General features: G+C 35.6%; 1 protein-coding gene across 2 annotated transcripts in view; it reads left to right on the forward strand.

Annotated features, from left to right (window-relative positions):
* The window catches only part of LOC131161888 (uncharacterized aarF domain-containing protein kinase At1g71810, chloroplastic), a 137,547-nt gene that overhangs the window by 86,537 nt on the left and 25,077 nt on the right, over positions 1-25,933 (forward strand). For both annotated transcript variants that reach the window (XR_009138640.1, XM_058117903.1), the window contains exons 14-19: positions 12,506-12,556; positions 12,703-12,844; positions 12,955-12,999; positions 24,364-24,447; positions 24,578-24,619; positions 25,641-25,823. Coding sequence is in view for 1 of the 2 variants with exons in the window: in XM_058117903.1 (XP_057973886.1) it covers positions 12,506-12,556; positions 12,703-12,844; positions 12,955-12,999; positions 24,364-24,447; positions 24,578-24,619; positions 25,641-25,823 (547 nt within the window). In the remaining variant the exon portion in view is untranslated. The remainder of the gene's footprint in view (positions 1-12,505; positions 12,557-12,702; positions 12,845-12,954; positions 13,000-24,363; positions 24,448-24,577; positions 24,620-25,640; positions 25,824-25,933) is intronic.

Genomic DNA, 25,933 nt, shown 5'->3' on the forward strand with positions numbered 1-25,933 from the left:
TTATTTCAAATCTATAAACTGTGTGGATTGGATATTAAATAAATCGAAAATTAATTTAACTTTGGGATTGCGGAAACCAAACGGGAGTACATTGGTTGATCAATACTTATTGTAGAAACCATAAGGGAGTACGTTGATTGATGAACACCCAAGACTCATTAATTGAAAGTTTATTTAAATTCTGAGTTTTGGATGAGTGTTGGAAATCTCAACTGTGCTTCATTAAATCTATTAACACAAGGTCTTCATCAAACTCTACTTTGAGTTATTCAATCGCTGAATCTTGGAAGCTTTGCGGAATTTATTCTCCAGGGGGAATCTTGTTTTGATTATCTTGTTGAGTGGATTGAAATATTGAAAAGTTGAAAGTATTACATTGTGAATTCATTGGTTGGGTGTTGATTGAAATACTGCAAGACCAAGTTGACATACTCATTCATAGAGGCTTAAAATTTGAATTCAATTTTTAGCTAGACTAAGTGATTAACACTTAAACATTACATTTGTGATTGTTGAATATAAAAAGGTTCAAAAAGAATTTATAAAAAGATTCTTAAAGAAATTTTTAATACCCAATTCAGCCCTCCTTTTGGGACTACACCTTAGTTTTCAATTTGTATCAGAGCGGGGTTGTAGCAAATCTTAACCTAGAAGCAACTCAAAGATCTAAATGGCACGCCTAAGCGTAGGTCCCTTTGCCAAGGGTCAATCCTGAACTAGGTCTGTTATCTTTTGTGGTCTTAACTATACTTTTTGGAAACAAAGAATGAGAATCTACCTTCAAACTATGGATTGGAAAGCATGGAGGGTTGTCACACATGGTGATCTTATCCCTACCAAACTTGTAGATGGAAAAGAAGTACCCAAAGAAGAAAAAGACATGACCGAAAACGATCATAAGATGTTGCAAGTTAACTCAAGTGCTATAAATGCATTATACTGTGCCCTTGACATAAATGAATTCAATAGGGTCATGGCATGTAAATCGGCCAAAGAGATATGAGACAAACTAGAGGTAACCTATGAAGGTACCGTTGACGTAAGAGATAATAGAATTGACATGCTTACTAGCGAATATGAAGCCTTTAGGATGAATCCGGATGAATCTATTACAAGTATGTACACTAGGTTCACACACATAATAAACTCTCTAAATGCCCTAGGAAAAAACTACTCTACATATGAGATGATCCGAAAAATCCTTGGAGGTCTTCCAACTATTTGGGAACCTAAAGCCACAGCAATTACGGAAGGAAGAAATCTCAAAAATACCTCCCTAGACGAATTAATTGGATCACTTCACCTATGAGATGGCAATGAATGAAAGGAATGTTGAAAATAAAAACAAAAAATCTATAACCCTTAAGGCTGCCAAAGAAAGCTCTAGTGATGAAGACGAAAAAAATGAATTAGATAATGAAGAACTAGCATTCATTACTAAGAGACTTGGAAAGTTCTTTAAAAGAAATAAGAAATTTGCTAGAAAGATTAGAGGTTCAAAATATGAAAAAGGAGAATCAAGCAAAAGGGAAAATAAGAATGAACCCCCTACTTGTTATAATTGTAAAAAGGTTGGACATATTAAACCTGATTGTCCACAGCTGAAGAATGACAAGAAGAAGAAAAAGAAGGCAATGAAAGCTACATGGGATGATACAAGCTCAAGTGAATCGGAGAACGAATCAAGTGAGCAAGAAATGGCCAACATATGCTTCATGGTTCATAATGCTGAGGTAAATTCCTACTATAGTTCATCTGAAGAATCAAGTGATGAGTCATGTAGTGATTCATGTGATAATATGCCTTCATACAAAGAAATTCAAGCTGAATTATTTGCATTACATAATAGGTTCATAAAAGTAACTAAAAGAAACATTGCCTTGGAAGAACAAAATGAACAGCTAAAAAATCAACTAGATACATCAAAATCATTTGAAAAAGAAAAGGACTCTCATATTGATGATCTCATGAAGAAAATAAACAACATGTCTCAAGAATTGGTAAAACTACAAGTAAATGGTGAAAGCAAGAAAGACTTAGAAATGAAAGACCTTAAAAGTAAAATTGAGTATGAAGATAAAATCATTTACAATTTTACTAAAGGAAATAAGAACTTTGAAAAGTTGCTTTGAAAACAAAAAATGTCATTAGATAAAGAAGGGATAGGATTTAATGGAATTGAGAACAAAAAGAAGAAGAATCTTTATATGGGATACTTTGTTAAGGAATCAAAGTATTATGCGAGCACATCTTCAACTAATATTTATCAACACACTACGTGCTTCTTGTGTAAAAAAAAAGGACATATTAAATTTGATTGTCCATTTAAAAGAAAGAATGTGAAAGTCAAGAAAGTTTGGAAAATTAAAGAAAACAAATCTAAAATAAAGAAACCTAAGAAGGTTTGGATAGCTAAGAGTAACGTATTGAACCCGTTTTGTTGGTTTGCCTTAGGACAACCTCATCAAAAGACAAATGTTACTTGGACAGCAGGTGTTCTAGGCTCATGATCGGAGATGAGTCCAAAGTCACCACACTAATGCTAAAAGATGGTGGATACGTCACATTCGGAGACAATGCCAAAGGCAAAATTATTGGGATTGGTAAGATAGGTAAAGAAGCTTCCCTTACCATTGATGATGTGTTATTAGTAGATGAATTAAAGCATAACCTATTGAACATAAGCTAATTAAGTGACGAGGGCTTTGATGCAATTTTTAAGCAAGACAAATGTATTGTTGAAAATAGAGAAAAACATAATATTCTATTTACCGCTAGAAGAATTGATAATGTGTATTACATAAATTTTGAAAAGCTAAAATCTCAAAACATCTCGTGTTTAGCATCTATGAATGAGGCAAGTTGGTTATGACATAGAAGGCTAGGTCATGCTAGTATGGACTTACTATCAAAACTAGTCAAGAAGAGCTTAGTTAGAGGACTACTTAGCACAAAGTTTGTTAAAGATAAAACTTGTGATGCTTGTCAATTGGGAAAACAAGCCAAGTCCAACTTTAAGAAGAAGAAACACATATCCATTAGCAGGCCCTTAATGCTTATTCACTTAGACCTATTTGGTCCCACTAGGACAAAGTATAGGAGGAAAGCAACATGCTTTCGTCATCGTTGATGACTACTTCAGGTTTACTTGGGTACTCTTCTTAGCCTCAAAAGATGAAGCATGTAATATATTAATAAACTTATGTAAAAGACTTCAAAATGAAAAAGGTTATGGTGTTCTAAATATTAGAAATGATCAAGGAAGAGAATTTAATAAAAAGATGTTGAAAAATTTTGCAATGAACATGGAATTAGACATAACTTTTCAACACCTAGAACTCCACTACAAAATGGAGTTGTTGAAAGAAAGAATAGAACCCTTCAAGAAATGGCTAGGACAATGTTAAATGAAAACAAATTACCTAAGTACTTTTGGGCTGAAGCGGTTAATACCACATGTTATGTAATAAATAGAGTGTCCATTAGATCAAGTTTAAATAAAACTCCCTATGAATTATGGAAAGGAAGAAGACCTAACATAGCTTACTTTCATGTATTTGGATGTATGTGCTTTGTACTTAATGACAAAGATGGCTTAAAGAAATTTGATACTAAATCAGAAGGTATCTTTCTAAGCTATGCAACAAATAGTAAAGCTTTTGGAATCTATAATAAGAGAACTCTCACAGTCATTGAATCAGTCCATGTAACCTTTGATGAATCTAATACTTTTACAAAAGTAATTGAGATTGAAGAAACAGATGATGCTTCACAAAGATATAGAAATCATAGAAGTTAAAAAAAAGAAAAATGAAGAAACCCCAAATGATGATCCTATAGAAAATTCTGAGTTACCCAAAGAATGGAAATATGTAAGAAATCATCCTAAAAATCAAATCATAGGAGAACCTTCTCGAGGAGTAACTGCTAGATCATCATTGAAAACTTATGTAATCACTATGCGTTTTTATCACAAGAAGAACCTAAAAACATAGAAGAAGCTTTAAGTGATGATTTTTGGATAATAGCTATGCAAAAAGAGTTGAATCAGTTTGATAGAAATAGAGTATGTAAATTAGTTCCTAGACCCAATTACCACTCAATAATTGGAACAAGATGACTATTTAGGAATAAAATGGATGAAAATGGCATAGTAGTAAGAAATAAGGCAAGACTTGTAGTTCAAGGATACAATCAAGAAGAAGGAATAAACTATGATGAGACTTTTGCTCCTGTAGCAAGAATGGAAGCTATTAGAATGTTGTTAGCATATGCATCTCATAAAGAATTCAAACTATATCAAATGGATGTAAAAAGTGCTTTTCTAAATGGTTTCATAAATGAAGAAGTTTATGTAGAATAGCTTCCTGGTTTTGAGGACATAAACAATCTTGATCACGTAATAAGATTAACAAAAGCATTGTACAGGTTAAAACAAACTCCTAGAGCTTGGTATGAGGTTGAGCGGATTTCTACTAGAAAACAGTTTTCCAAAAGGAAAGGCGGATAACACATTATTCATAAAATCCAAAAATAAAGACATGCTTATCATACAAATTTATGTTGATGATATTATGTTTGGTGCTACAAATGATGAATTATGTAAGGAATTTGGAAAGTGTATGCAAGATGAGTTTGAGATGAGTATTATGGGAGAGTTAAATTACTTCATGGGACTACAAATCAAGCAAGCAAAAAATGGAACGTTTATAAATCACTTAAAATACATAAGAGACATGCTTAAGAAGTTTGATATGGAAGGAAGTAAGCCCATAGGAACTCCCATGAGTACCTCCATAAGCCTTGATAAATATGAAAAAGGAAAACCAGTAGACATGAAATATTATCGAGGTATGATAGGAAGTTTGTTATACTTGACAGCTAGTCAACCGGATATAATGTTTAGCGTATGTATGTGCGCTCGGTTTCAATCAGCTCCTAAGGAATCTCATCAGATAGCCGTAAAAAGAATCCTAAGATACCTGATAGGGACAATTGATTTAGGACTATGGTATCCTAAGTACACAGGTTTTGAAATAATTAGTTATTCAGACATGGATTATGCGGGTTGTAAAATTGATACGAAAAGTACAAGTGGGACTTGTCACTTTCTAGGACGGTCTTTTGTCTCTTGGTTTTCCAAGAAACAAAATTTCATAGCCCTATCCACCGTTGAAGCTGAGTATGTGGTAGCAAGTAGTTGTTGTGCACAAACACTCTACATGAAACAACAATTAAAAGACTTTAATTTAGAGTACTTAGCCATACCAATTAAGTGTGACAATACAAGTGCAATAAACATTTGCAAAAATTCAATATCACACTCAAGAACTAAGCACATTGATATATGACATCATTTTCTAAGAGATCACGTGCAAAAAGAGGATATAATACTTGAATTCGTGAATACAAATGATCAATGGGCTGACATTTTTACCAAACCTCTTCCAAAAGATTGGTCTATATCAATAAGAAGAGAACTCAGACTATTACATAGTAGAGAAGTGGTTTAGGAAGGATAATAAGATGAGTAAAAAGGATAAAATTGAATTTTTGGAGAGGTCAGGCGACTGAGCCTGAAATCTCAGGCGCCTAAATCGACGGGAATTTATATATTTTAGCGCGAAAACCCTAACTTTTCAGATCCTAGTCTTCTGACCTCTGTTCCATCACTCACCCGAACCTCCCTATCTTTGATCTTCCTTAGCTCTAAACCTAAAAATCCTTCAATCAAAGTGAGGAAATCATCCTCTCACATCTCCTACCTACGGATTTCTAGGGTTTCCTTCATCTTTCACACATCAAGATGCCTTGCACCAAGACAACGGCAAACCGAGGTGCCTCTTCAGGGAGAGATGACGGAAATATCGAGAGATGGCTCATAACTCCTCAATCTCAGCAACGATACAAAACTCATCTTCGTTCTACGGAACCAATCTTCGGTAAAATACTTGATACCTCATTCTTTCGTTAAGAATTTCTGGACATCCTACCAATGTTTCAGGAAATTGGTTGGAAAATTTTCGTAGTTTATCAATCGAAAGGCCTTTATCCGAACTTAGTGAAAATATTTTATGCTAATATGGTACAAGGCGAATCCGTATTGACTAGTGAGGTTAGGGGAAAGGCTATTGCCTTAACTCTATAGACTTTGGCCCCTATATTGCGTATTAGCCCAGGAGAATTTGAATGTCCAACATTTGCTCAATCATGGATTTTTGAGCAAGGTTTTATGCCTGAGGAATTTTTCCCATTGATCATGGTAGAGGAATCAGTATAATTTGGACATCCTCCCTTGTATAAGCAACTAGACCTACAAGCACAAATCCTTCAGAAAATAATCATGAACAATATCCTACCACAAGCTGGCTTATATGATCACATATCCTATGTTGATTGCTTTGTGTTATGATGTTTGTTAAAAGGGAAGAAACTCGACTTGTCAAGCTTAATTCTGAAATGGGTGTGGTCTAAATTGGAAGTCCGTCGAGGCACTCTTCTGTATGGTGGTGTCCTGAATCTCCTACTTGCACACCTTAGTGTCACCACTCCTATTGAGCTATTCATTAAGCGAACTCAATATGATTTTTTCAATTCTACGACCCTAAAACAAATGGGATATGAAAAACATCAGCAGGATTGGTTTTTGAAAGGAGGACGACCACCAAGGCCAACAATTGTACCTCCTCCTCCACATCAGTAACAAGAACATGCACCTGATACTCCATCTTGGTTTGTACCTTTCCATCATCAATTCAATACCTTTAGTAGTGACATGCGTTAAGGACTTCAGACACTTCAGGAGAATGTGACCTCACTCTAGACTATTTGCTCCTCTCTTGACCAGCTCCTTACTCGCATAGAGTAGTATAGTGCTAGTTCTTCTCGGAGTGTTGATCCCATGGACATTAGCTCTGCACCTCATAGTGATGATACATCTGATCAGGAATCTGAAGAAGGAAGTGATGAAGTTACTGAAGAAGATGCTGCAGCTGATGATGTTGATGCAGCTGATGGTGATGATGCCTCTGATGATGATTGATATATTTGTTTCTTTTTGCGTTGTGTTTCAGTTATATCTATGTATTAGCTTTGCATCTCTGATGTTTTTGTTTATTTTTGGCTTAGTTGTGACTTTTGGTTCACTGCGTTGCACTAAATGAGTATGCTTATTATTGTGTATTATTCTAAAATCGTTGTGACTATGCTTTTTATTTGTTTTTGATTGATGTCAAATGGGGAGAGAATTTTTTAGAGCAACAATGAGAGCATAGCAAAAATAAGAGCATATTTAAATAAGTAGCAAGGGGGAGAAAGCCAAAATGGCCAAAATGAGGAAATATATGCAAATTGAAAAATTTGAGCTATAATGCAAAAATATATGAGATAATGCTCTAATAATGATATGATATGACGACTTGAGACATGCTAATGAACTATTATGCACTAATACTTGATTATGATATATAGATCTTTGAACTTGCATTTGAAATCCTAATTTTGATACATATGAATGATTTTTCCAAACATTGTTAAAAGTATGCTTATTGTAAGGGGGAGCCTTATCAAGGTTCTCTCATCTTTGCTCCTTATTTGTCATCATCAAAGAGGGGGGGATTGTTGGCTTAACATGATTTTCAAATCTTATTTTGATGATAACAAATCAAGGTAAATTTAACATGTTGTGGTTTAAGTGATAATGTTTCAAGAAACCAAGTCTATGAAGTTCAAAAGTTCAAGTATTAAGAGTCTAAGATCACAAGTGATTATTAAAAGCTCATACTCCAACAACAAGTTATCAAAAGGAAGCTTAAAGGATCAAAGACAGACAAATCTTATGGAAGCTCAAGACAAGAAGGACTCAAAGCAAAGGTATACATGAAGACTTCAAGTTTTTAGAAAGTTTTAAAGTCTTAAGGAAGTCTAGTGTAAGTACTTCATTTAAAACATTAGGGTTAATTATGGACTTAGAGACCTTATTTTGAAAATCGTGAAAAATGCCTTTGAAAAGTCTCAAAACAAGTTGGCAAGAGTTTTTGGAAACAAACTTTAAAAAAGTGTTTTTAACTGTTCAGGCAACTGACCCTTGTTTGGTCAGGCGACTGACAATTTTTTGCTGAATTAAATTTGGAAGATAGTATAGGATCAAGCAACTAACCCTTTTCTGACATTGAAAACATGTTGATTTTCAAAGATCAGGCGACTGATCCCGGTGGGTTCAAGCGACTGACCTTCGTAACGGCTAGTTTTAAAACAGCATTTTAAAGTTTCCAAATTGAGTTGCTTGTGCCCCAAACTTTATAAAAACTTGGGATACACTCCAATTAACTTGGGCAACACGGATTTATGACTTTTTAGCTCTATAAATACATGATTTCTCAAATCAAATTGAAAACCAAGAATTGAAAATCTGATTTTAAGCCTATATTGCTCATACTATCTCAAAGCCTTCTTGCACACATCTACTCGCTCAGATTTTCTTAGAATTACTGAGTTATTATTCACTGATCTCTGAGCAAAACTTCTGAATTTTGAATCAATCAAAAGAAAGAATCCCGGTGATATACTCTTTGAGCTTCAATTCTATTCTTCATTGATATTTACATTGAAGTATTGATTAGCTATGCTATATTTTGTACAAATCTGCTCTATTTGAGAGTAATTCTTGTACGCAAGAAATTGTTCTTGTTTTCTTGACGATTTAGGGCTGTTGAATCGTTGTACCAAGCGTGGGGTATCGTTTGGAGAGGTGTATTCTAGTCTATTGAAGGAGGGATTGTAAGGTTGCTCCTACCCATAAAGGAGTGTTATAATGGAATACTTAGGCAGTGTTGCGAGGACGTAGGTGGGTATAGCTAAACCTCGTAAAAACTCTGTCTCACTCTCTTTCGCTAAAGTCTCTTTAATTTTCAGCACATATATAATTGCGTGGTTGTTTATTTCAAATCTATAAACTGTGTGGATTGGATATTAAATAAACCAAAAATTAATTTAACTTTGGGATTGCGGAAACCAAACGGGAGTACGTTGGTTGGTCAATACTTATTGCGGAAACCATAAGGGAGTACGTTGATTGATTAACACCCAAGACTCATTAATTGAAAGTTTATTTAAATTCTGAGTTTTGGAAGAGTGTTGAAAGTTTCAATTGTGTTTCATTAAATCTATTAACATAGGGCTTTTATCAAACTCTACTTTGAGTTATTCAATCGCTGAATCTCGGAAGCTTTGCTGAATTCATCCTATAAGGGCAATCTTGTTTTGATTATCTTGTTGATTGGATTGAAATATTCAAAAGCTGAAAGTATTACATTGTGAATTCATTGGTTGGGTGTTGATTGAAATTATTGCAAGATCAAGTTGACATACTCATTCATAGAGGCTTAAAATTTGAATTCGATTTTCAGCTAGGCTAAGTGATAAAAATTTAAATATTACATTTGTGATTGTTGAATATAAAAAGGTTTAGAAAGAATTTATGAAAAGATTCTTAAAGAAATTTTTAAAACCCAATTCACCCTCCACTTTTGGGACTACACCTTAGTTTTCAATTAGCATTATGTGAAATATTAAAATTTTAATTTTTATGTATCATTATAGACCAAAAAATAGAAAAAAAGAAAACCTTAATATATACATATACATTTAAAATTTTCAACATTTTTGTCAAAATTTATGCTTTCTATCACCTTTGAAATTGAAATGACAGTTGATTTCTGTTTGACAAAATTTCTATCAAAATTTTAATAAATCCTCCAAAAGTTATCGAGCTCTCAAAATTTTAACTATATAATGAAATTTCCTTAAAATTCAAATGTGAGATTTAGATGCAAGGTGTAATTTCTTTCTTAATTTATCTTCTTTTTTTTTTTTCATTTAAACAAAAGATTATTGCGAGGGCTTTTGAAATTATATGAAAAATTAAACTTACGTATTACATATTAGAAACAACATTTTATTTAACCATTCATGTATAAATCATCTTTATTTGTATAATAAATAATATTTAAATGATCTATGAATTTCTTTAATATTAATTGAATACATTCAACACACATTATATTGCGAAAATGTTTAATGCACACAACGTCTTAAGTTTCGGTTTTGACTAAAACTTCAAAGCTCCAAAAGTACGAAATATTTGATTTCCATATCAATTTTGATATTGATTGGAAAAAAATGGAAATTATTAGTAAAGCAAGGAATTCCTTTTTGGAAGTTTAGAGATGGCTAACCGGCATAATAATGCAAGATTTAGGACTAATATATTACAAATTAAATACATGTATCTTGTGTATGAGGTGCAGTAATTGTAACATAATATGTTTATTAAACATGTTCATTGTATAATGTGTATTGAGCATATTCGTAGTATAATATAGGTATTAAACATATTCAGCTAATGCAATTTATAAATCAATTAAATATTATTTATTATACAAATAAAGATAATTTAGACATGATTGGTTAAATAAAATGTTGTTGTAAGTTTAATTCTTCATATAAGTTCAATATCCATTGTAGCAATATTTTGTTTCAACAAAGGAAAAAGAGAAATTAAGAGAGAAATTTCACTTTGCATCTAAATCTTACATTTGAATTTGAAGGAAATTTCACTTTATAGTTAAAATTTCAACAAGTTTTGTTAAAATTTTGAGATTTCAATAAATTTCAGATGATTCATTGAAATTTGGGCAGAAATTTTTCATATGGAAATCGATTGCCATTCCGATTTCGTGGGTTGACAAAAAGCGGAAAAAAATTTAATAGAAATTTTTACAATTTCGTGGAAATTTAAGACCATTAATACACATATATATTAGAACTATTGCATCTCATACACAACATTGATGTATTTAATTTATTATATATTAGTTCTAAAACTCACATTAATATGTCCATTAACCATTTCTAAAGTTGCATAAAAGAATTCTAGACTTTACTAACTTCCATCTTTTTATTCAAATTGAATTTTTCTTCGAAATTTCAATACTTTTGGAGCTTTGGAATTTTAGTTGAAATCAAAATTTTCGACCTTGGTGAGGAGAGGGGTGAGTGTGCCCATGGCTTTGCCCAACATGCTCTAACGAGGGATGAGTGAATTGTCTCACATTGATTGGGAAGTCTAAGGGGGAGGGCTTATTATGTGGTTTGGGTCTTCCTCCCTACTAGGATGCTTTTAAAGTTGTACAAGTTAGTCTTCCGTTGTGCCCAAATGGGACAGTATGGTGCCCTATGTGTCCCTATGGTCAACTGGCTGGAGGGTCGCCCATGGTTTAACATACTAGGATCTTTGTTGAGGGTGGATTCCCTCCCCTTTAATGATGTGTTTTAAGGCCGCAAGGGTTAACCACTTCCCAGGGTAGACAATATCTTGCCGTGGGGCTCGTTGCATTATATTATTGAAAAATATTTATGTATGAACATGCTGAGATTGAGCCTTGATGCAATGGTAAAGGTTTTACACCTAATGTGAAGGACTGAAAGAGACAGCCTCTTCCAGCATGGAGGTGTTATATTTATTTATTTATTTGGTACTCCTAGGCTTTTATTCCCTTTAACATAAGGAAGTCTGTGGCATGTGTGGGCTTGAGCAAAATGGGTGAGATGCTAGAGTTGGAGCTAATGTTAGTTGCGAACAATAGGAAAATTTTTTATGCATTATCTCACCCTTTTCCTCTCAAATGAGGAAAAAAAGTTGGTAATGGTGCGTGAGGGTTTGGTTTTGAGAGGACTTTTCGGTTGGAGATACTTCTCCTCCCCCCCCCCCCCCCCCCTCCCCCCGATTTTCTAGTTTTTTATTACTAGTCTAGTCTCTATGCTGCTGGTATTGTGTAACAAGTGAGAATGACAGTGTGTTAGTTAAAGAAAAAGATAGAACAGATGGTTAAGTTATTTTAATAAATTGTTTAATGAATTCAGACCTACAGATTGAGCAAATGAGGAAAATGCTATACATTTTAGATATATCTGTAAAATCAGAGTATATGAAGTTAAGTATGCATTAAAAAAGATGATAGATGGAAAAGCTGTAAGACCATATGGCATCCCTATGGAAGTAATTTGTTCTATATCCAACACCATCACATATTCACATATGACACAATTTGTTCTATGCCCATTCCTAGTACTTTTTTTTTTTTTGAAAAATTGATGGCTGTAGTACTGAGTTTTGTTAACTCTTCACTTATGTTCAATGCCTTAATTATATCCATAACCCTCTAGAGCTCAACAATACATGGACCTAGATGCACTTACAGGCTACCACCATATGTGTTGGTGTGATATTCTTCTAGTTCCAAAGTTTGAGGACATTTTACTTTTCTTCTTCTAGATCTTGGGTCAAAATTCAGTCTCTTTATTATCGTGTCCAACATGCATAATAACAATTTATTGTTTATTACAATGTCTGTGTGGTTATATTTGATGCTGGTAGTCTATTGCTTTTTGAGGTTATTTGCTTGTTTCACATACGCCATATGATTTATTTTTTTCATGGTTGCAGGTACAAGTTCAAATTTCGAATACCTTCATATTTTTCTCTCGTCATTCGAAGGTAGCCAGGCTTTAATAGAAATATCTAATCGTTGTACTATATCGTTTGTTGTTGGCTAAACTGCTGAATACTTCCAGTGCCTTTTTTTATCTTCATATGTTACTGATATATTTTGGTCAATTTTTTATTTTATTTTCCGGCACAAGCCTTGCTGTTTTGGAGGGCATCGCAATCAGCTTCAACCCAGAATATAAAGTTTTAGGTAGTACGTATCCATGGATTGCAAGAAAAGTATTAACCGACAGCTCACTTCAGTTGAGGTCTTCTTTGCAGGCTCTTCTCTATAAGGTAAACTCTTCAAAAAAAAAAAAATGTTACCCATGTTAATTTTAACCTTAGCTTATTCTTTTTCTTTACTTATCATATTACAATCCTGATTGCATAGTTTCTCTTGTTAGGAAGGTGTTTTCAGAATTGATCGTCTTGAGTCTTTACTAACAGAGGTGAGAATACTTTTTCTCACTTTTCTTTTCCTAGTTGTTTCCTTCTCATTTTTTTTTCATTTTAAAATCATGTTTGGAGGTTTGTGATTACTGTTGCTTCTTTGTTTTGAAACTAAATGAGGTTGGGCTAATTATTATAGTAATTTGATTCTTTTCTTACTTCAGTTGTTTTTTTTTTTTTCAGTTCAAAAAGAAAAGATTTTATTAGAGGAGAAAGAATATACACAGAAGAGGACAATAAATATCCCTACAACAAAATAGAAACCTTTAGGAAAAAAAAAAATCAAATCAAAACAATATCGCCTGCTAATCTCCGTGGAAATCTGAAAAGCAGAGCCTTCTAAAACAACTAGCTGCAATAGCCCAAAGAGAAGCCATCTGATGTATCCTATCATAGAGCAATGGTATCATCAACCTCTTGCTCATAAACATATGTGCTTCCTGTTCCAACTAAACACCTGCGCCCCCCCCCCCCCCACACACACACACACACACACACACACACACACAACCACAGATCTCCACAAACTTGTTGCATCCTTACTCCTAAGGTCCAACCAATACCTCTGAAAGAAATTGTTAGATTACCACTTTGCCTAAAAGGGTAGGCTGTTGGGTTGTGGGTCAACAATATCAAGCTTTAACGCTTCCCACGCACGTGGAAAGATAAAGACACAGTAGATAGCACCTATTATGGGGAATATAATAATTTTTTAAACACCAAACAATAAATGTGGGCGACAAGACTAGAACCTAGGACCTCCTCGTAACAAGCTTTGATACCATTTTAGATTACCAACTTACCTAAAAGCTTAAGCTGTTAGGTTGTCGGCCAACAATGTTATTAGAATATCACTTTACCTAAAAGCTTAAGCTGTTAGGTTGTGGGTCAACAATGTATATCAAGCTTAAACAGAAATAGCTAAGAAATCTTCTACCGACTCTAGGAAAACCCAATTTTATCCAATTTATCAGAACAATCTATTCAATACACTCCAAGTAAAACAACAATATAGGAAAAAATGGGAACCGGACTTTGAACTTCCACAGCATAAAGTACAAACGTCCTGGAATAATGTATTTAAAGGTCTCCTACGATATGCTGTGGCAATTCAGAGTCTGGTTCCCATTTTGCAGCAGATTGTTGGTGTTGACTCTATCAGGAACAACTGACCAAATGAATGCCTTAATATTAGAGGGAACTTTGGCTTCTAAATACTATGATGTAGAAGAAATTATATCTTAGAGATCCAGTCAAATGGTGGAAGAAAGATTTACTAGAAAAAATCCTTGAGGAATTCAAATCCCACACCCAAACATCCCTCTTGTTGGGAAGACAACAACCCTCTGAAAACAAAATCAAAGAAGGGAGTCTCTCCATCTTCCTAACTTTTAAATACCTACAAAAATGGAAACCTGGAGAAATAGAAGTTCCATTATAAATCATGGAAGAATAAATGACATCATTATTAGCCACAGAAAGATGAAAGAGGCAATGAAATGAAATAAGATAATGCTGTGTCACCCAACTAAATATCCTCCCAAAAGAAAATCTGAGAATCATCACCCAACTTATATTTGGTAATAGGGACAAGCAAAAGGTAAAGCTGCGAAATGACATTTAGAGTTCTCAAAAGGACATCTCAAATCCATATTTGCATCTTTGCGGGCCAATTTACTTTTAATAAATTTCTACAAAAGAGTGAAACCTTTAAGGGCAACTTCCATAATCCTCATCAAAACAGTTTTTTTAGACATAAAGTTGCCAAGATCCAACCCCAACTCCCCTCCCTCTCCACCTTCCACATACAAAAAATTTCCTACCTGACCAAATGATCCCTCCTATCCCGCTACCCCTGACCAAAGAAAATCCCTTGTAAACTTTTTCTATTTTACTTGCTACCCAAACAATAATTCTGAATATATACTAGTAATACTGAGGTATAGTAGATATACATGCCTGAATGAGGGTGATACGACCACCTAGAGAAAATAAAGTGCTCTTCCATCCTTTCAAACGACACCTTTTCCACCACCTCAAGATCCCATAAAGCTAATGATCTAGGATTACCACCCAAAGGAACTCTTAAATAAGTTGAAGACCAACTGACATACCACATCAAACTAAAGAGGCCAATTCCAAAGACCTATTAGAACTAAGATTTAACAAGTGCAATCCCATTTTTCCCCAAGAATTAGTTATTAACCTAGATAACCACTTAAAAATTTGCAAGATCATAAGAACATTCAAGAAAGACTATATTATCATCTAAAACAATAACTGTATCATCCTCATTCCTCTCACTACTACCTTCTCACTTCCCATCCCAATTCCTCTCACAAGCCCTCTATCTACAACCCTATGTTTCATTTTGATTAATCTATAACAATAACAAACAAGAAAGTGTTAGTTGTATCCCTTGCCTAACACATCTTAAATCCCTAAACCATGACTTAGGTTCCTATTAATTATTGCTGAATGTTGAAATATTTGGTGAATTGACATAATCACAATGATAGGTCTCTCCTTCAATTTATAATATATTCCAAGTACATATCAATGCCATAATACCCTTACTAACTCACACTTATTAACATAACACTAATACTAACTGTTAGAGTTTATTTATGTCTTTTAGTATTATTATTATTATTAAGCGTGTTAGTATGTTAATTAGTGAGAGTTAGTAAGGGTATTATTGTCATTAGAATGTATTTAATGTGTTATAAATAGAGGGAGAGACCTATTGTCAAGTTAGGTCATTCATTTTAATCAAAATCTCAACATGGTATCAGAGCGTGATCCAACCTAAACCTTATTATATTTAGTCGTCACCATAAAACACATTCCCATTGCTGTCCTTCTCAGATCCACCTCCACCCCTCATTATTTCACAAAACCAAGCATATACCCAAACATAGAACCCTCCGAAGCCTAACCCCACAAAACCCCATTGCTGGAAAAGGCCTCACGTGCGCCATGTTCTGGCCAACTGCCAGCAGTGCCAACCCCACGTGCCAGCGCATGAGAGAGTTTCCGGGCACCTTTTTATTTTTTCCTCAGCCATGTTCTGAGTCCTTCTCTAGGCAATGTTATCAAGTTATTGGGCATTTTTTTTTTTTTTTTTGCTAAAAATCCAACCGGTTTTTACCATGCACTTGTGGTAATCCGTGAATTTCTGTTTTGTGTTTTTAAAGGCTTCTTTCTGAGTTTCTTGGAGTAGTGGCAGTGTTCATACGTCAAGCTTTGAGGCTATGGCAGTGCTATATCAGTAGGTGAGTCATTCACGTCATCCATGGTTGTGTTGGTGCTTCACATAGTTTGTGATTGTCCCGATTAGTTTTGATTGTTCTTTTTGTTTGACATTGGTGTGGCTGCAAGTTTGTGAGTGTTGGGATGGAGTCTATGAATCCCAAAAATCTGTTTCCTTCATTGCTGCCGCAGATAACGACTCAAAAGTTGGATGGAAAGAATTATGTTCAATGTTCTAAAGCTGCTTGGGTTTATTTAGCGGGATTAGGAAATTCTGACCTCTTGCTCCAATTTGATCCTTTTGATGAAAAGAGAAAAGAAGTGTGGTTCAAGAAGATGCCTTGATTGTTTCCCTCTTATGAAATTCAATGGAGCCTCAGATTACACGGATGTGTATGCATCTGGATACGTGCAAGGAGATTTGGGATTATGTCAAGCTTCTATACTCTAGTAACATTGCATGTATGTATGATTTATCCCAGGAGTACTTTCAGTTAAAACAAGGATATAGGAGTATTGCAGATTATTTTGGAGAGATGAAGCGTATTCATGAGAAGCCTAACATCGTGCAACCTATAATTGTAGACATTCGTGAGATGCAGAAGCAGAGGGAGCAAATGACAGTCCTTCGTGTTCTAGCAGGCTTGAGACCCGAGTTTGTGGCTGTCTGTGTAGAATAACAACACCAAGATCTGTTTTGAAGAAACGATTGAAGAGATAACACAACATTTTATTACAACAATCGGATTACAACAATCTGTCCAACCATGCACTCACTAAATGAGCTTCAATGGCGAAAGGACAACAAGTAGAAAAAACAAAAGAGGACACAATCTTGTAGTCGAGATGTGTGTGGTGCTTTGGTGGGGGGGGGGGGGTCTTATTTATAGCCTCTGGTCCGTGGAAGAAGCACATGGGTGGCTCACCTACCATGGTAGGTTGTGGTAGCTCACCTACCATGGCCGACTTTGACATTAGGACCGACTTTGACATTAGTGGCCGTCTTTGACATTAGTGGCCAACTTTGACATTAGTGGCCATTTTGACATTAGTAGGCATCTTTGACATACTGTGCCCACCGTTCACACTGAATAGGTCATACTGTCTCGGGGGGCGTTGCCCCTGAACCCCCGTGTCTCGGAGGGGAATGTCTCTTGTCTTTGTAGTACCATTGCGGTCTACCGCTTTGACTTCATTTGAACCATACGTTTGGTAAGTGTGCCAATTAACTCGTGGGAGGTGGGTATTGTACACATATACACCAACACCCCCCCTTAATGTCCACCTACACTCTTGGACCAATACCAAGAGCATCTCGATGCTTCTGGAAGTTGGAACTATCCAATGCTTTGGTGAAGATATCTGCATAATTATCTTTTGTTGGGCAATACTCCATCTCAACAACCTCATCCTCAATAAGTTCTCGTATGTAGTGATACTGAATCTCAATGTGTTTAGTTCTTGCGTGGAACATCGGGTTCTTACTGATAGCTATACAACTTTGATTGTCACAGTGCATTAGAGTTGCAACATTTATCGTTATCCCAATATCAGTAAGAAGTCTTCTTATCCAGACAACTTCACATGAGGTGAGACAAGCTGACTTGTACTCGACTTCTATGGATGATAGTGACACTGTTGGCTACTTCTTGCTTGTCCACGAGATAATTCCATTCCCAAAGAGAAACCAATATCCAGAAATTGAATTTCTGGAATCAATATCTCCTGCCCAACCGGAGTCGCAATATCCAATTAGGGAGTTCCCTGATGTATAAGAGATGCCAAAATGAGGAGTCCTTTTTATATACTTGAGGACCCTCTTTCCAGCCTTCTAGTGAATTTCTCGTAGCTTATTTGCAAATCTACTTAGAATACCAACTGCAAAACTGATATTGGGCCTTGTGTTGCACAGGTACACTAAACTCCCAATTAAGCTTCTGTACCTCTTTGTATTAACAAGTGGAGAGGGATCTTCAATGGAGAGCTTAATGTTTACTTCCATTGGAGTAACCACTGGAGTGCATTCTGCCATCCCAAATGCCTTCAATAACTCGTGAGCATATCGTTGCTGAGAAATAAAGATTTCTCCTGAATGCTTTCACGAGGTGCAAACAGATGTATCAAACTATGCCCTTGAAGGAGTTTTGTTATAGGAGGGACATCCTGTTGCGCACGAGAGTTGTAAGCTTAGTGACATGTTCCCTCCCAGTTATATGCTTAACGGGATCAGTCAGCTAGAGAGCAGGGCTATTCTTCTTCCACTTCGCGTGTGATTACATTACTTAGGTCAAGGTTTGTGGTGAAAACGGATAACTTGGGTGTTAGCCACTTCTTCACATAGCCAAAGTTGATACCCAAGCAGGGCCGGTGGCAAGGATTCTTAGCAGAATTTGATTTCTCTTTTGAGCACAAGGCCGCCTAAACCAAATTGCTGATGCATTGAGTAGGAAGGCCGAGCTAGCGGTCTTGCAGATGGTAACACACTTGATAGTGAGCACCATTACCAAGACGATGTTGGAGTGCATCAAAGAAAATTTAGCCAAAGATCCAATTGCGCAAAACCTCATGAAGTTGACTGAAGAGGGGACAACACGTCAGTTCTGCATGGAAAACGGATTGCTGATGACCCATGGTAGCCGACTCTTTGTGCCACGATCTGGAGATCTAAGGAAGACACTGTTGAGAGAGTGTCATGATGCCATGTGGGTTGGACATCTAGGATGGCAGCGCACTTTGGCATTACTGAAGTGGAGGTATTATTGGCTACACATGCGTGATGATGTGGTTGATTATACCCGGACTTGTCTTACCTGCCAACAAGGCAAGGTGGAGCGGAAGAAGATTGCAGGGTTGCTGGAGCCCCTACTAGTACCATCCAAACTGTGGGAAAGTGTCTCACTAGACTTCATCATCAACCTACCCAGAGTGGGAGATGCAGGGCCTATACTTGTGGTTATCAATAGGTTTTCGAAGTATGACATGTTTATACCCACACCAAAGTATTGTTCCGTAGAGGAGATGGCACAACTATTCTTCAAGAATATTGTGAAGTGTTGGGGTGTTCCCCAAGATATTGTCAGTGACCGAAACTCAAGATTCACTCGCAACTTTTGGACATAATTTTTTAGAATCCTCGATTCACAACTTGACATCTCTTCGAGCTACACTCCATAGACAAATGGACAGATGGAGAGATTCAATGGGCTACTAGAAAAGTACTTGCGCCATTTCGTTAATGCCAACCGGAAGAATTGGGTGCAACTACTTGATGTGGCTCAGTTCTGTTTAAATGACCAAAAAAGCTCAACAACTATCAAGAGTCCCCTTTTAAGCTTGTTATAGGTCAGCAGTCGATGTTACCTCACACAGTGGACAAGCCATATGGAAGAAAGAGTCCCAGAGCATACATCTTCACTAAATAATGGAGACAAAATGCAAAGATTGCCTGATCCTACTTGAAGAAAGCTTCTAAGCAGATGAAGAAGTGGGAAAATAAGGGGAGAAGACCGCAACACTTCAATGTAGGTGACTTGGTGCTTGTTAAGCTCAATCCTGAACAGATCAGGTCACTACGGGGACGAAATAAGAGATTACTTTGTAAATATGAAGGACTAGTCCCCATATTTGCTAAAATCGGGAAGGCCTCTTACAGAATTGACCCTCTGGCTTGGATGAAAGTGCATCCTGTGTTTCACGTCAACTGCCTCAAGCCGTTCAATGTTGACACTGAAGATCCAAGCAGAAGTCAGCCAATCAGAGCAGAATTGAAGACATTGCAACCCTAAAGACGAGAAGTTGAAGACATCCTTGTAGATAGAGAGTTCACATCCTCATGAAAGAAGCGGCAAGAGTTCTTAGTGAAGTGGAGAGACCTTGGCAATGAAGAAATCAGCTGGGTTTCTGCAGAAGATATGCAATCGCTTGTGGACAAAGTTGAAGTGTACCTAGCGTCAAAGTTTATGAGGAGGTCGACCACATAAGTGTGGGAGCATCACGAGCTGAGCTTGTTTAGGGCATTATGCTTGCCTGTGACCGCTTGTCTCGTGCATTTGGGATGGGTTTCCATCATGTATATACTAGTGTAGGGTTATTTTTCAAAGATAGTTTTTCCCTAGGCTAAAAAGGGGAGTATGACTCCTCGGTCATATTGATGTTTCCTAGTGTCAGAGTAAGAATAGCACTGAAATCTGTTTAATGTAGGGTCAGTGTTCATCAATTTGTAAAACTCACTAGCTATTGTCAATGTGTTTAGCCTACTCTCCTCCCTCGCTAGACACACATTTTTAATGGAGGTGTTGATAATTAATTACGTTACTTCAATGTTTACTGCTTAAGTGCCATTGCTTTCATAAGTTGCTTATTATTGCCGCTTATGTTTGCTTGAGAGATAATGAAAGCGTTTTGTTAGTGAATTGTGTTGGCCTTACAAGGCTTAAAATCTTGTGAAATGAGTAATAGCTTCCCAAGAGAGGGGGGGGGGGGGGGGGTGAATTGGATTCTTTTTAAATTTTAATGATTTTTAAGCTATTGATTTTAATTACCTAGAAAACAAGATATATAAACGATAACTACACTTAAAAATACTGAAATTTAAATTCACAAGTCAATTAATGAAATCAACGTAATCCAATCACTCAACCAAAAATATTAAAGCTTTAGTTGATTTTTCTGTAAACTCTTAGTATGCACTTTACTTGATCAAGATTTCCACAGATTAACCAACGTACTCCCTTTTTGGGTTTCCACAAATGATTAATCAAAGCGTACTTTCTAAATATAAAGTACCTTTGTTTCTTTCTCACTTAAGAATCTGCAACCTGCACATTTAAATCATACCACAATAGCAAGTAAATAATATAAGTAAAGCAGAGAGAAAGACACAAGATTTTTACGAGGTTCGGCTTCAACACAGCCTACGCCCTCGCCTTTGGCAAAACACCAAAGGATTCCACTATATCAGTTCCGTTACCTGGTGGAACAATACCAATTTACAACCACTCCTTCTGTCAGGCTAGAGTCCCTCTCTAAACAATAACGCCTTGTTTGGTCCAACGATTCAACAATTATGAATCGTTTAAGAATGATGATAAAGAAATTTGTGTACAAAAGAGATCTCTCACAATAGAGTAGATTAGTACAATGATCAGCTCACTTATACTCCAAAGTAATTCAAATATAAGAAATTTGAAGCTCAACGCTTTGTATGAATTACCAAATGATTTTTCAAAGAAAATGAAAGATTCTGATTTTTTAAAGCTTTGCTTCAAAAAATATAAATCAATATCAGATCAGAAAGTTTAAGCACAAGAAAATTTTAGATCCTTTGAGAAATTTGAATATTTGAAAATCACTTGATCTAAAAACCTTTGAAAAATAGCTTGATCTAAAAACCTTGAAGGTTGCTCGATCTTAAACTCTGAAGATTGCTGGATCTGAAACTTTGAAGATTTATGGATCTGAAACTTTTGAAGATTTCTGGATCTGAAACTTTTGAGAATTGCTTAATTTCAAAAACCTTTCAATATTGCCTCTATGATCATTATTTTAAATCTTTGAAGCTTTTGACTATTTATAGATGTTTTTAGAAGCCATCCATTACTCCCAAAGATTCCTAAACTTCATTTCCAAATATTTTGAAATAAATATGTTTAAAAACATGGTTTAAAAAATCTTCTCTTCTTAAGCCCTTTTTATTTATTAAAAAAAATACTTTTTTAGAGTATATATGTTTAAAAAAAATATTTTTGATTTTCCAAATATTTTGATTTTCCAAAAAAAATATTTTTGATTTTCCAAACATTATGCACACTCATGAATCCCGCACTAACAGCTGCTATATTGCATTCTAGATCCTGAGAACTCTACCTGGATGGTTAATGAGTATCCGGTGTTAGATTGAGGTAAGGGAGGATGCATATGTGCACTTTCATAACCCTGACGTTATTGCTCCCTTGTCATTCCATCAATTACCCAACTGACTTTAGCATCTCAAGGTTTTTCTAGAGCCCCGCTCGGGTGACTTTGTGTGCTTCTCTGTGCAGGAAATCACCAGCTGGGAGAAAGATCACAACTATTCAAGAGAGCAAGCTTACTAGAGACTGTTGGTGCATATGCCAATTTTGCATCAACAATTAGGATTTTTAATTTTTTCAGAATCTTAATGACAAGAGCTGGAGGAATTTTGTTCACTCTTGAATTGGTTAGATTCTTTTTGATAAACTTACTGTGCGGATGTAAGGATTTGATGTTTTGATAATTCAGGTGTTTGCATGTAAATCATTTTATTCTCATCTAAACAAATCTTTCCATTTATCTCCTCTTGCTAAACAAGTGTGGAAAGCTAAAATTCCTTCGAAGGCAATGCTTTTGTGGACCTGACGTTCTTGATAGAGTTAACCACAACAATTTGATGATGATTTGGAGACCATATATGGTTCTCTCCCCTAATGTGCGTGCTATTCTAGTATTGAGGATCACTCATTTATTTCTGCATTGGCCTGTGGCTTGGTGCTTATCGAAACATTGTTTGATTTGTTGGGGGATTATTGGGTTTCCACTTATTCTCTGGAAGCATTTTGATTGATTGATTTTAGAACATTTGGAAGGCATAAGAAGGTAAGGAAATTGGGGTGTACAGTGTTTTCAATTCTTTAGATTCTTTGACTGGAGTGGGATGCTTTATTTTTTTTTCGAAATCATGGTTTATCTGCAATTTGATTTGGGGCAGGATGGTTTTTTTGCTTCCATGTGGGTGTTCCTTTTTTTTTTTTTTTTTTTGAAATCTTTGTTTATCTGCAATTTGATTTGGAGCTGAATGGTTTTTTCGCTTCCATATGGGCATTCCCTACAGCTTGTTTTGGTAATACGACTTTTTCCTAATATCCAACGAGATTGTTTAGCTTTATTGGTTTAATTTTGGTTTTCTTTTTGTATTAGTTTTTTTTTTTTCATTTGATTTTATTTGTTTATTTGCTTTTGGGGATCTACATTCTCTCTGTTCATTCTTCTATTTAAATGAACTTTTTTTAGCCCTAAAATAAAATAATAAAAATTATGGCGGTACTAAGTGAAGACTATGCTGCCCCTATTTTTTCTTGCAGAGAAGATGAACCAAGAAAAAAAAAAGAAAAAAGGATTAAGGTAGTCGATTACCCTTGATGTCTTTTGAATTTAGGCTGTGATTAGCCCAAAGGCTAGGCTAGCTTAGTCATGTTCGATGGAATTAATATTAGAAATGAGAATCAGTAGAGATTATTAATGATTCAACGTTGAATCGTAGAAGAACTTTTGCCTTGAGTCTTAATAAGGGTAATGCGCATGTTGTGTTATAGTATAAAAAAATCCTATAAGGCAGATGTCCTGCTATGTGCTCAATGTGTGAATCCAATGAAAGGGACGCACGCCTTTTTCTTCATTGTCGGGTGGCAAACCATCTTTCTAGAGCTGTTTTCTCTTGTTTTGGTGAAGCTTAGGTGACTCCTTGGGTCGTGGGTGATGTCTGGCAAGTGAGACATTGGGTTTTTGCAAAACCAGAAAGTGAAGAGCTTTATGGAGCTGTGTGGGTTTTGTATCCTGCAGACCCTACAGATCAAGAAGAATTTGAGAAAGTTCCAGGATCACACCATCTCTCCTCCCTTGTTACGGGATAGAGTTTTATTTATGGCCTCTTTGGGCCAATTTGTTTGGGTTTTTTGGGGGATTGTCTCTGCCCAACCTGCAAAGGGATTGTGGGCAGCTCTATTGTAATTGAATGTTACTTTTCTTTTTTATTTTCAGGACATCTTTTTTCCCTCACATTGCCTGTTGTTTGTTTGTTAATATATTTAATCTTATCCAAATAATAATAACAGTAATGGTTCAATGTGCTTCACCTACCTCACATTGTCTGGGTCACACAGGCCAGGCAGATCTTAGCTCAAGTTGGTGATGAGTCTTATGCAACCCTCTGAGGGATATATTTTCTTCCAAGAAATGTATTTTAACTTGCTAGGAACACAAAATGGTTAAAAATTCTGTTTTTCTTTCCAAAATGCATTTCATTTTCAGCATTCTATTCCCCCTATCCCTCTCCTGCTAGCTAATTTATTCAGAGCCTCAAAAAATCTTGGCAGTCTCTTCGTGCCACAACAAAGAAAGAAGATACTGATTCCAGGATGGTTATTAAGGAAATCCTTTCTTTCACATTGACTGATAAGGTACTATTATTAATTTTCATGTGTTTTTCCTTAAATATGTAAAAAAATAACTTTTTAATTTGGGCCCCGGTCGTGAAATATCAGCTTAAAATTTGATTGATCATTTTGTTTTATATTGAAATTTAAGCAGGGTGCCTTCGTGAGGGAAATACTTCTTCAAGAATTTGCTAAGGTACATATTTGGGGACCATTTTGTCTTTGCTGTCTCTTGTGATTGACCATTGTAGGGAATAGGGAAGACATAAGATTCTCTTTAACTATAATGAATCAATAAAACAATGTGAGCAACCTCCCCCAAGAAATGAAGAACACTTGACCTGGAAAGCAGGTTTGTTCTATTATGTGGTTTCAAATTGCAAGGTGTTTTGAGGCCAGCAAACTGCAATATAGATATTGAATGTAATCCTCTCGTAGTTGATGAGAGAATCATTTGCCTGCATTGTGCATGATCTAAGTGCTTCCATTTGTTGGGCAAAATAACTTCAATTGGGTAAAATAATCTTAGGAAAAACATTCTTTGGCTGGGCAACCGCAGGTTCAATTGAACTAAATGCCTAGATGACTTACTATAAGCTCAACCACCAAAGCAAACAAACTTGAATCATCTTTTTATCTTGCTAAATATTATTTTTATAATATAGTGAAATATTTTGATTCCTAAGATAATGTATGTGCTAATATTAAGATCTCCTCTTTTCCATACGTATACTTTTTGAGAATTGCCAAGTTTGATGCCACTTTGGCACTTCTTGCCCATGTTGGAATGTAACACTCATGATTGATTATTGATTATAGGTACGACTGCTTGTAGGTTGCAATAACTATTTTTGTCTAGCAATTCTTATTTTGTTAATACTGGAAGAAATTGGATAAAAAATTTTGAGACAGTAGAATACTTGAATTGCACTTTTGTAAACACCTCGTCAATTTTAGAAAGATGTTTTCTTGTTCATGCCAGCTTTCCTACAAATAATTGCGTGCAACTTTCCATTTTGGGTAGATCACTCTTTGGCATGAAACTTTTTCCATGTGGAACTTAATAATAGCTCATCCTGTTTTCAATGTAGATATTTGATCAAGCTGACCCTCTGCACTTCCTAATATACTTAAACCTCAAAATTTCTTTTATGATATATCTTTTTTTTTTGTAGTTGTTTTGAATCTTTTATTATTTTGTGTGTAAATGAATACAGGGTCTAGATGCATTGGGCCTAGCAACCCTGAATTCTCTAACTTCTGCGGCTTCTGCAAGTTTACCATTTGCAGCTTCTCTTTCATTCACCTCAATGACTGATGAAGATATCTTCAACCTGAGAATTTTGCATCGGCTTGTGGTATTATTGTCAGGCTTACAACAGAATGAAAGCTCTAGCATGGTAAGAGCTTACACCTATTTTATATCATGGCAATTCAGTATATCAGTGTAAAAGAAGAAGAAAGAGTTTTTGTTTTTATTGTAAGAGAAGAAGAAAGAGGGATCCATCTG

Source organism: Malania oleifera, chromosome 8 (assembly GCF_029873635.1).
Source record: "Malania oleifera isolate guangnan ecotype guangnan chromosome 8, ASM2987363v1, whole genome shotgun sequence".
Taxonomy (NCBI): Eukaryota; Viridiplantae; Streptophyta; class Magnoliopsida; order Santalales; family Ximeniaceae; genus Malania; species Malania oleifera.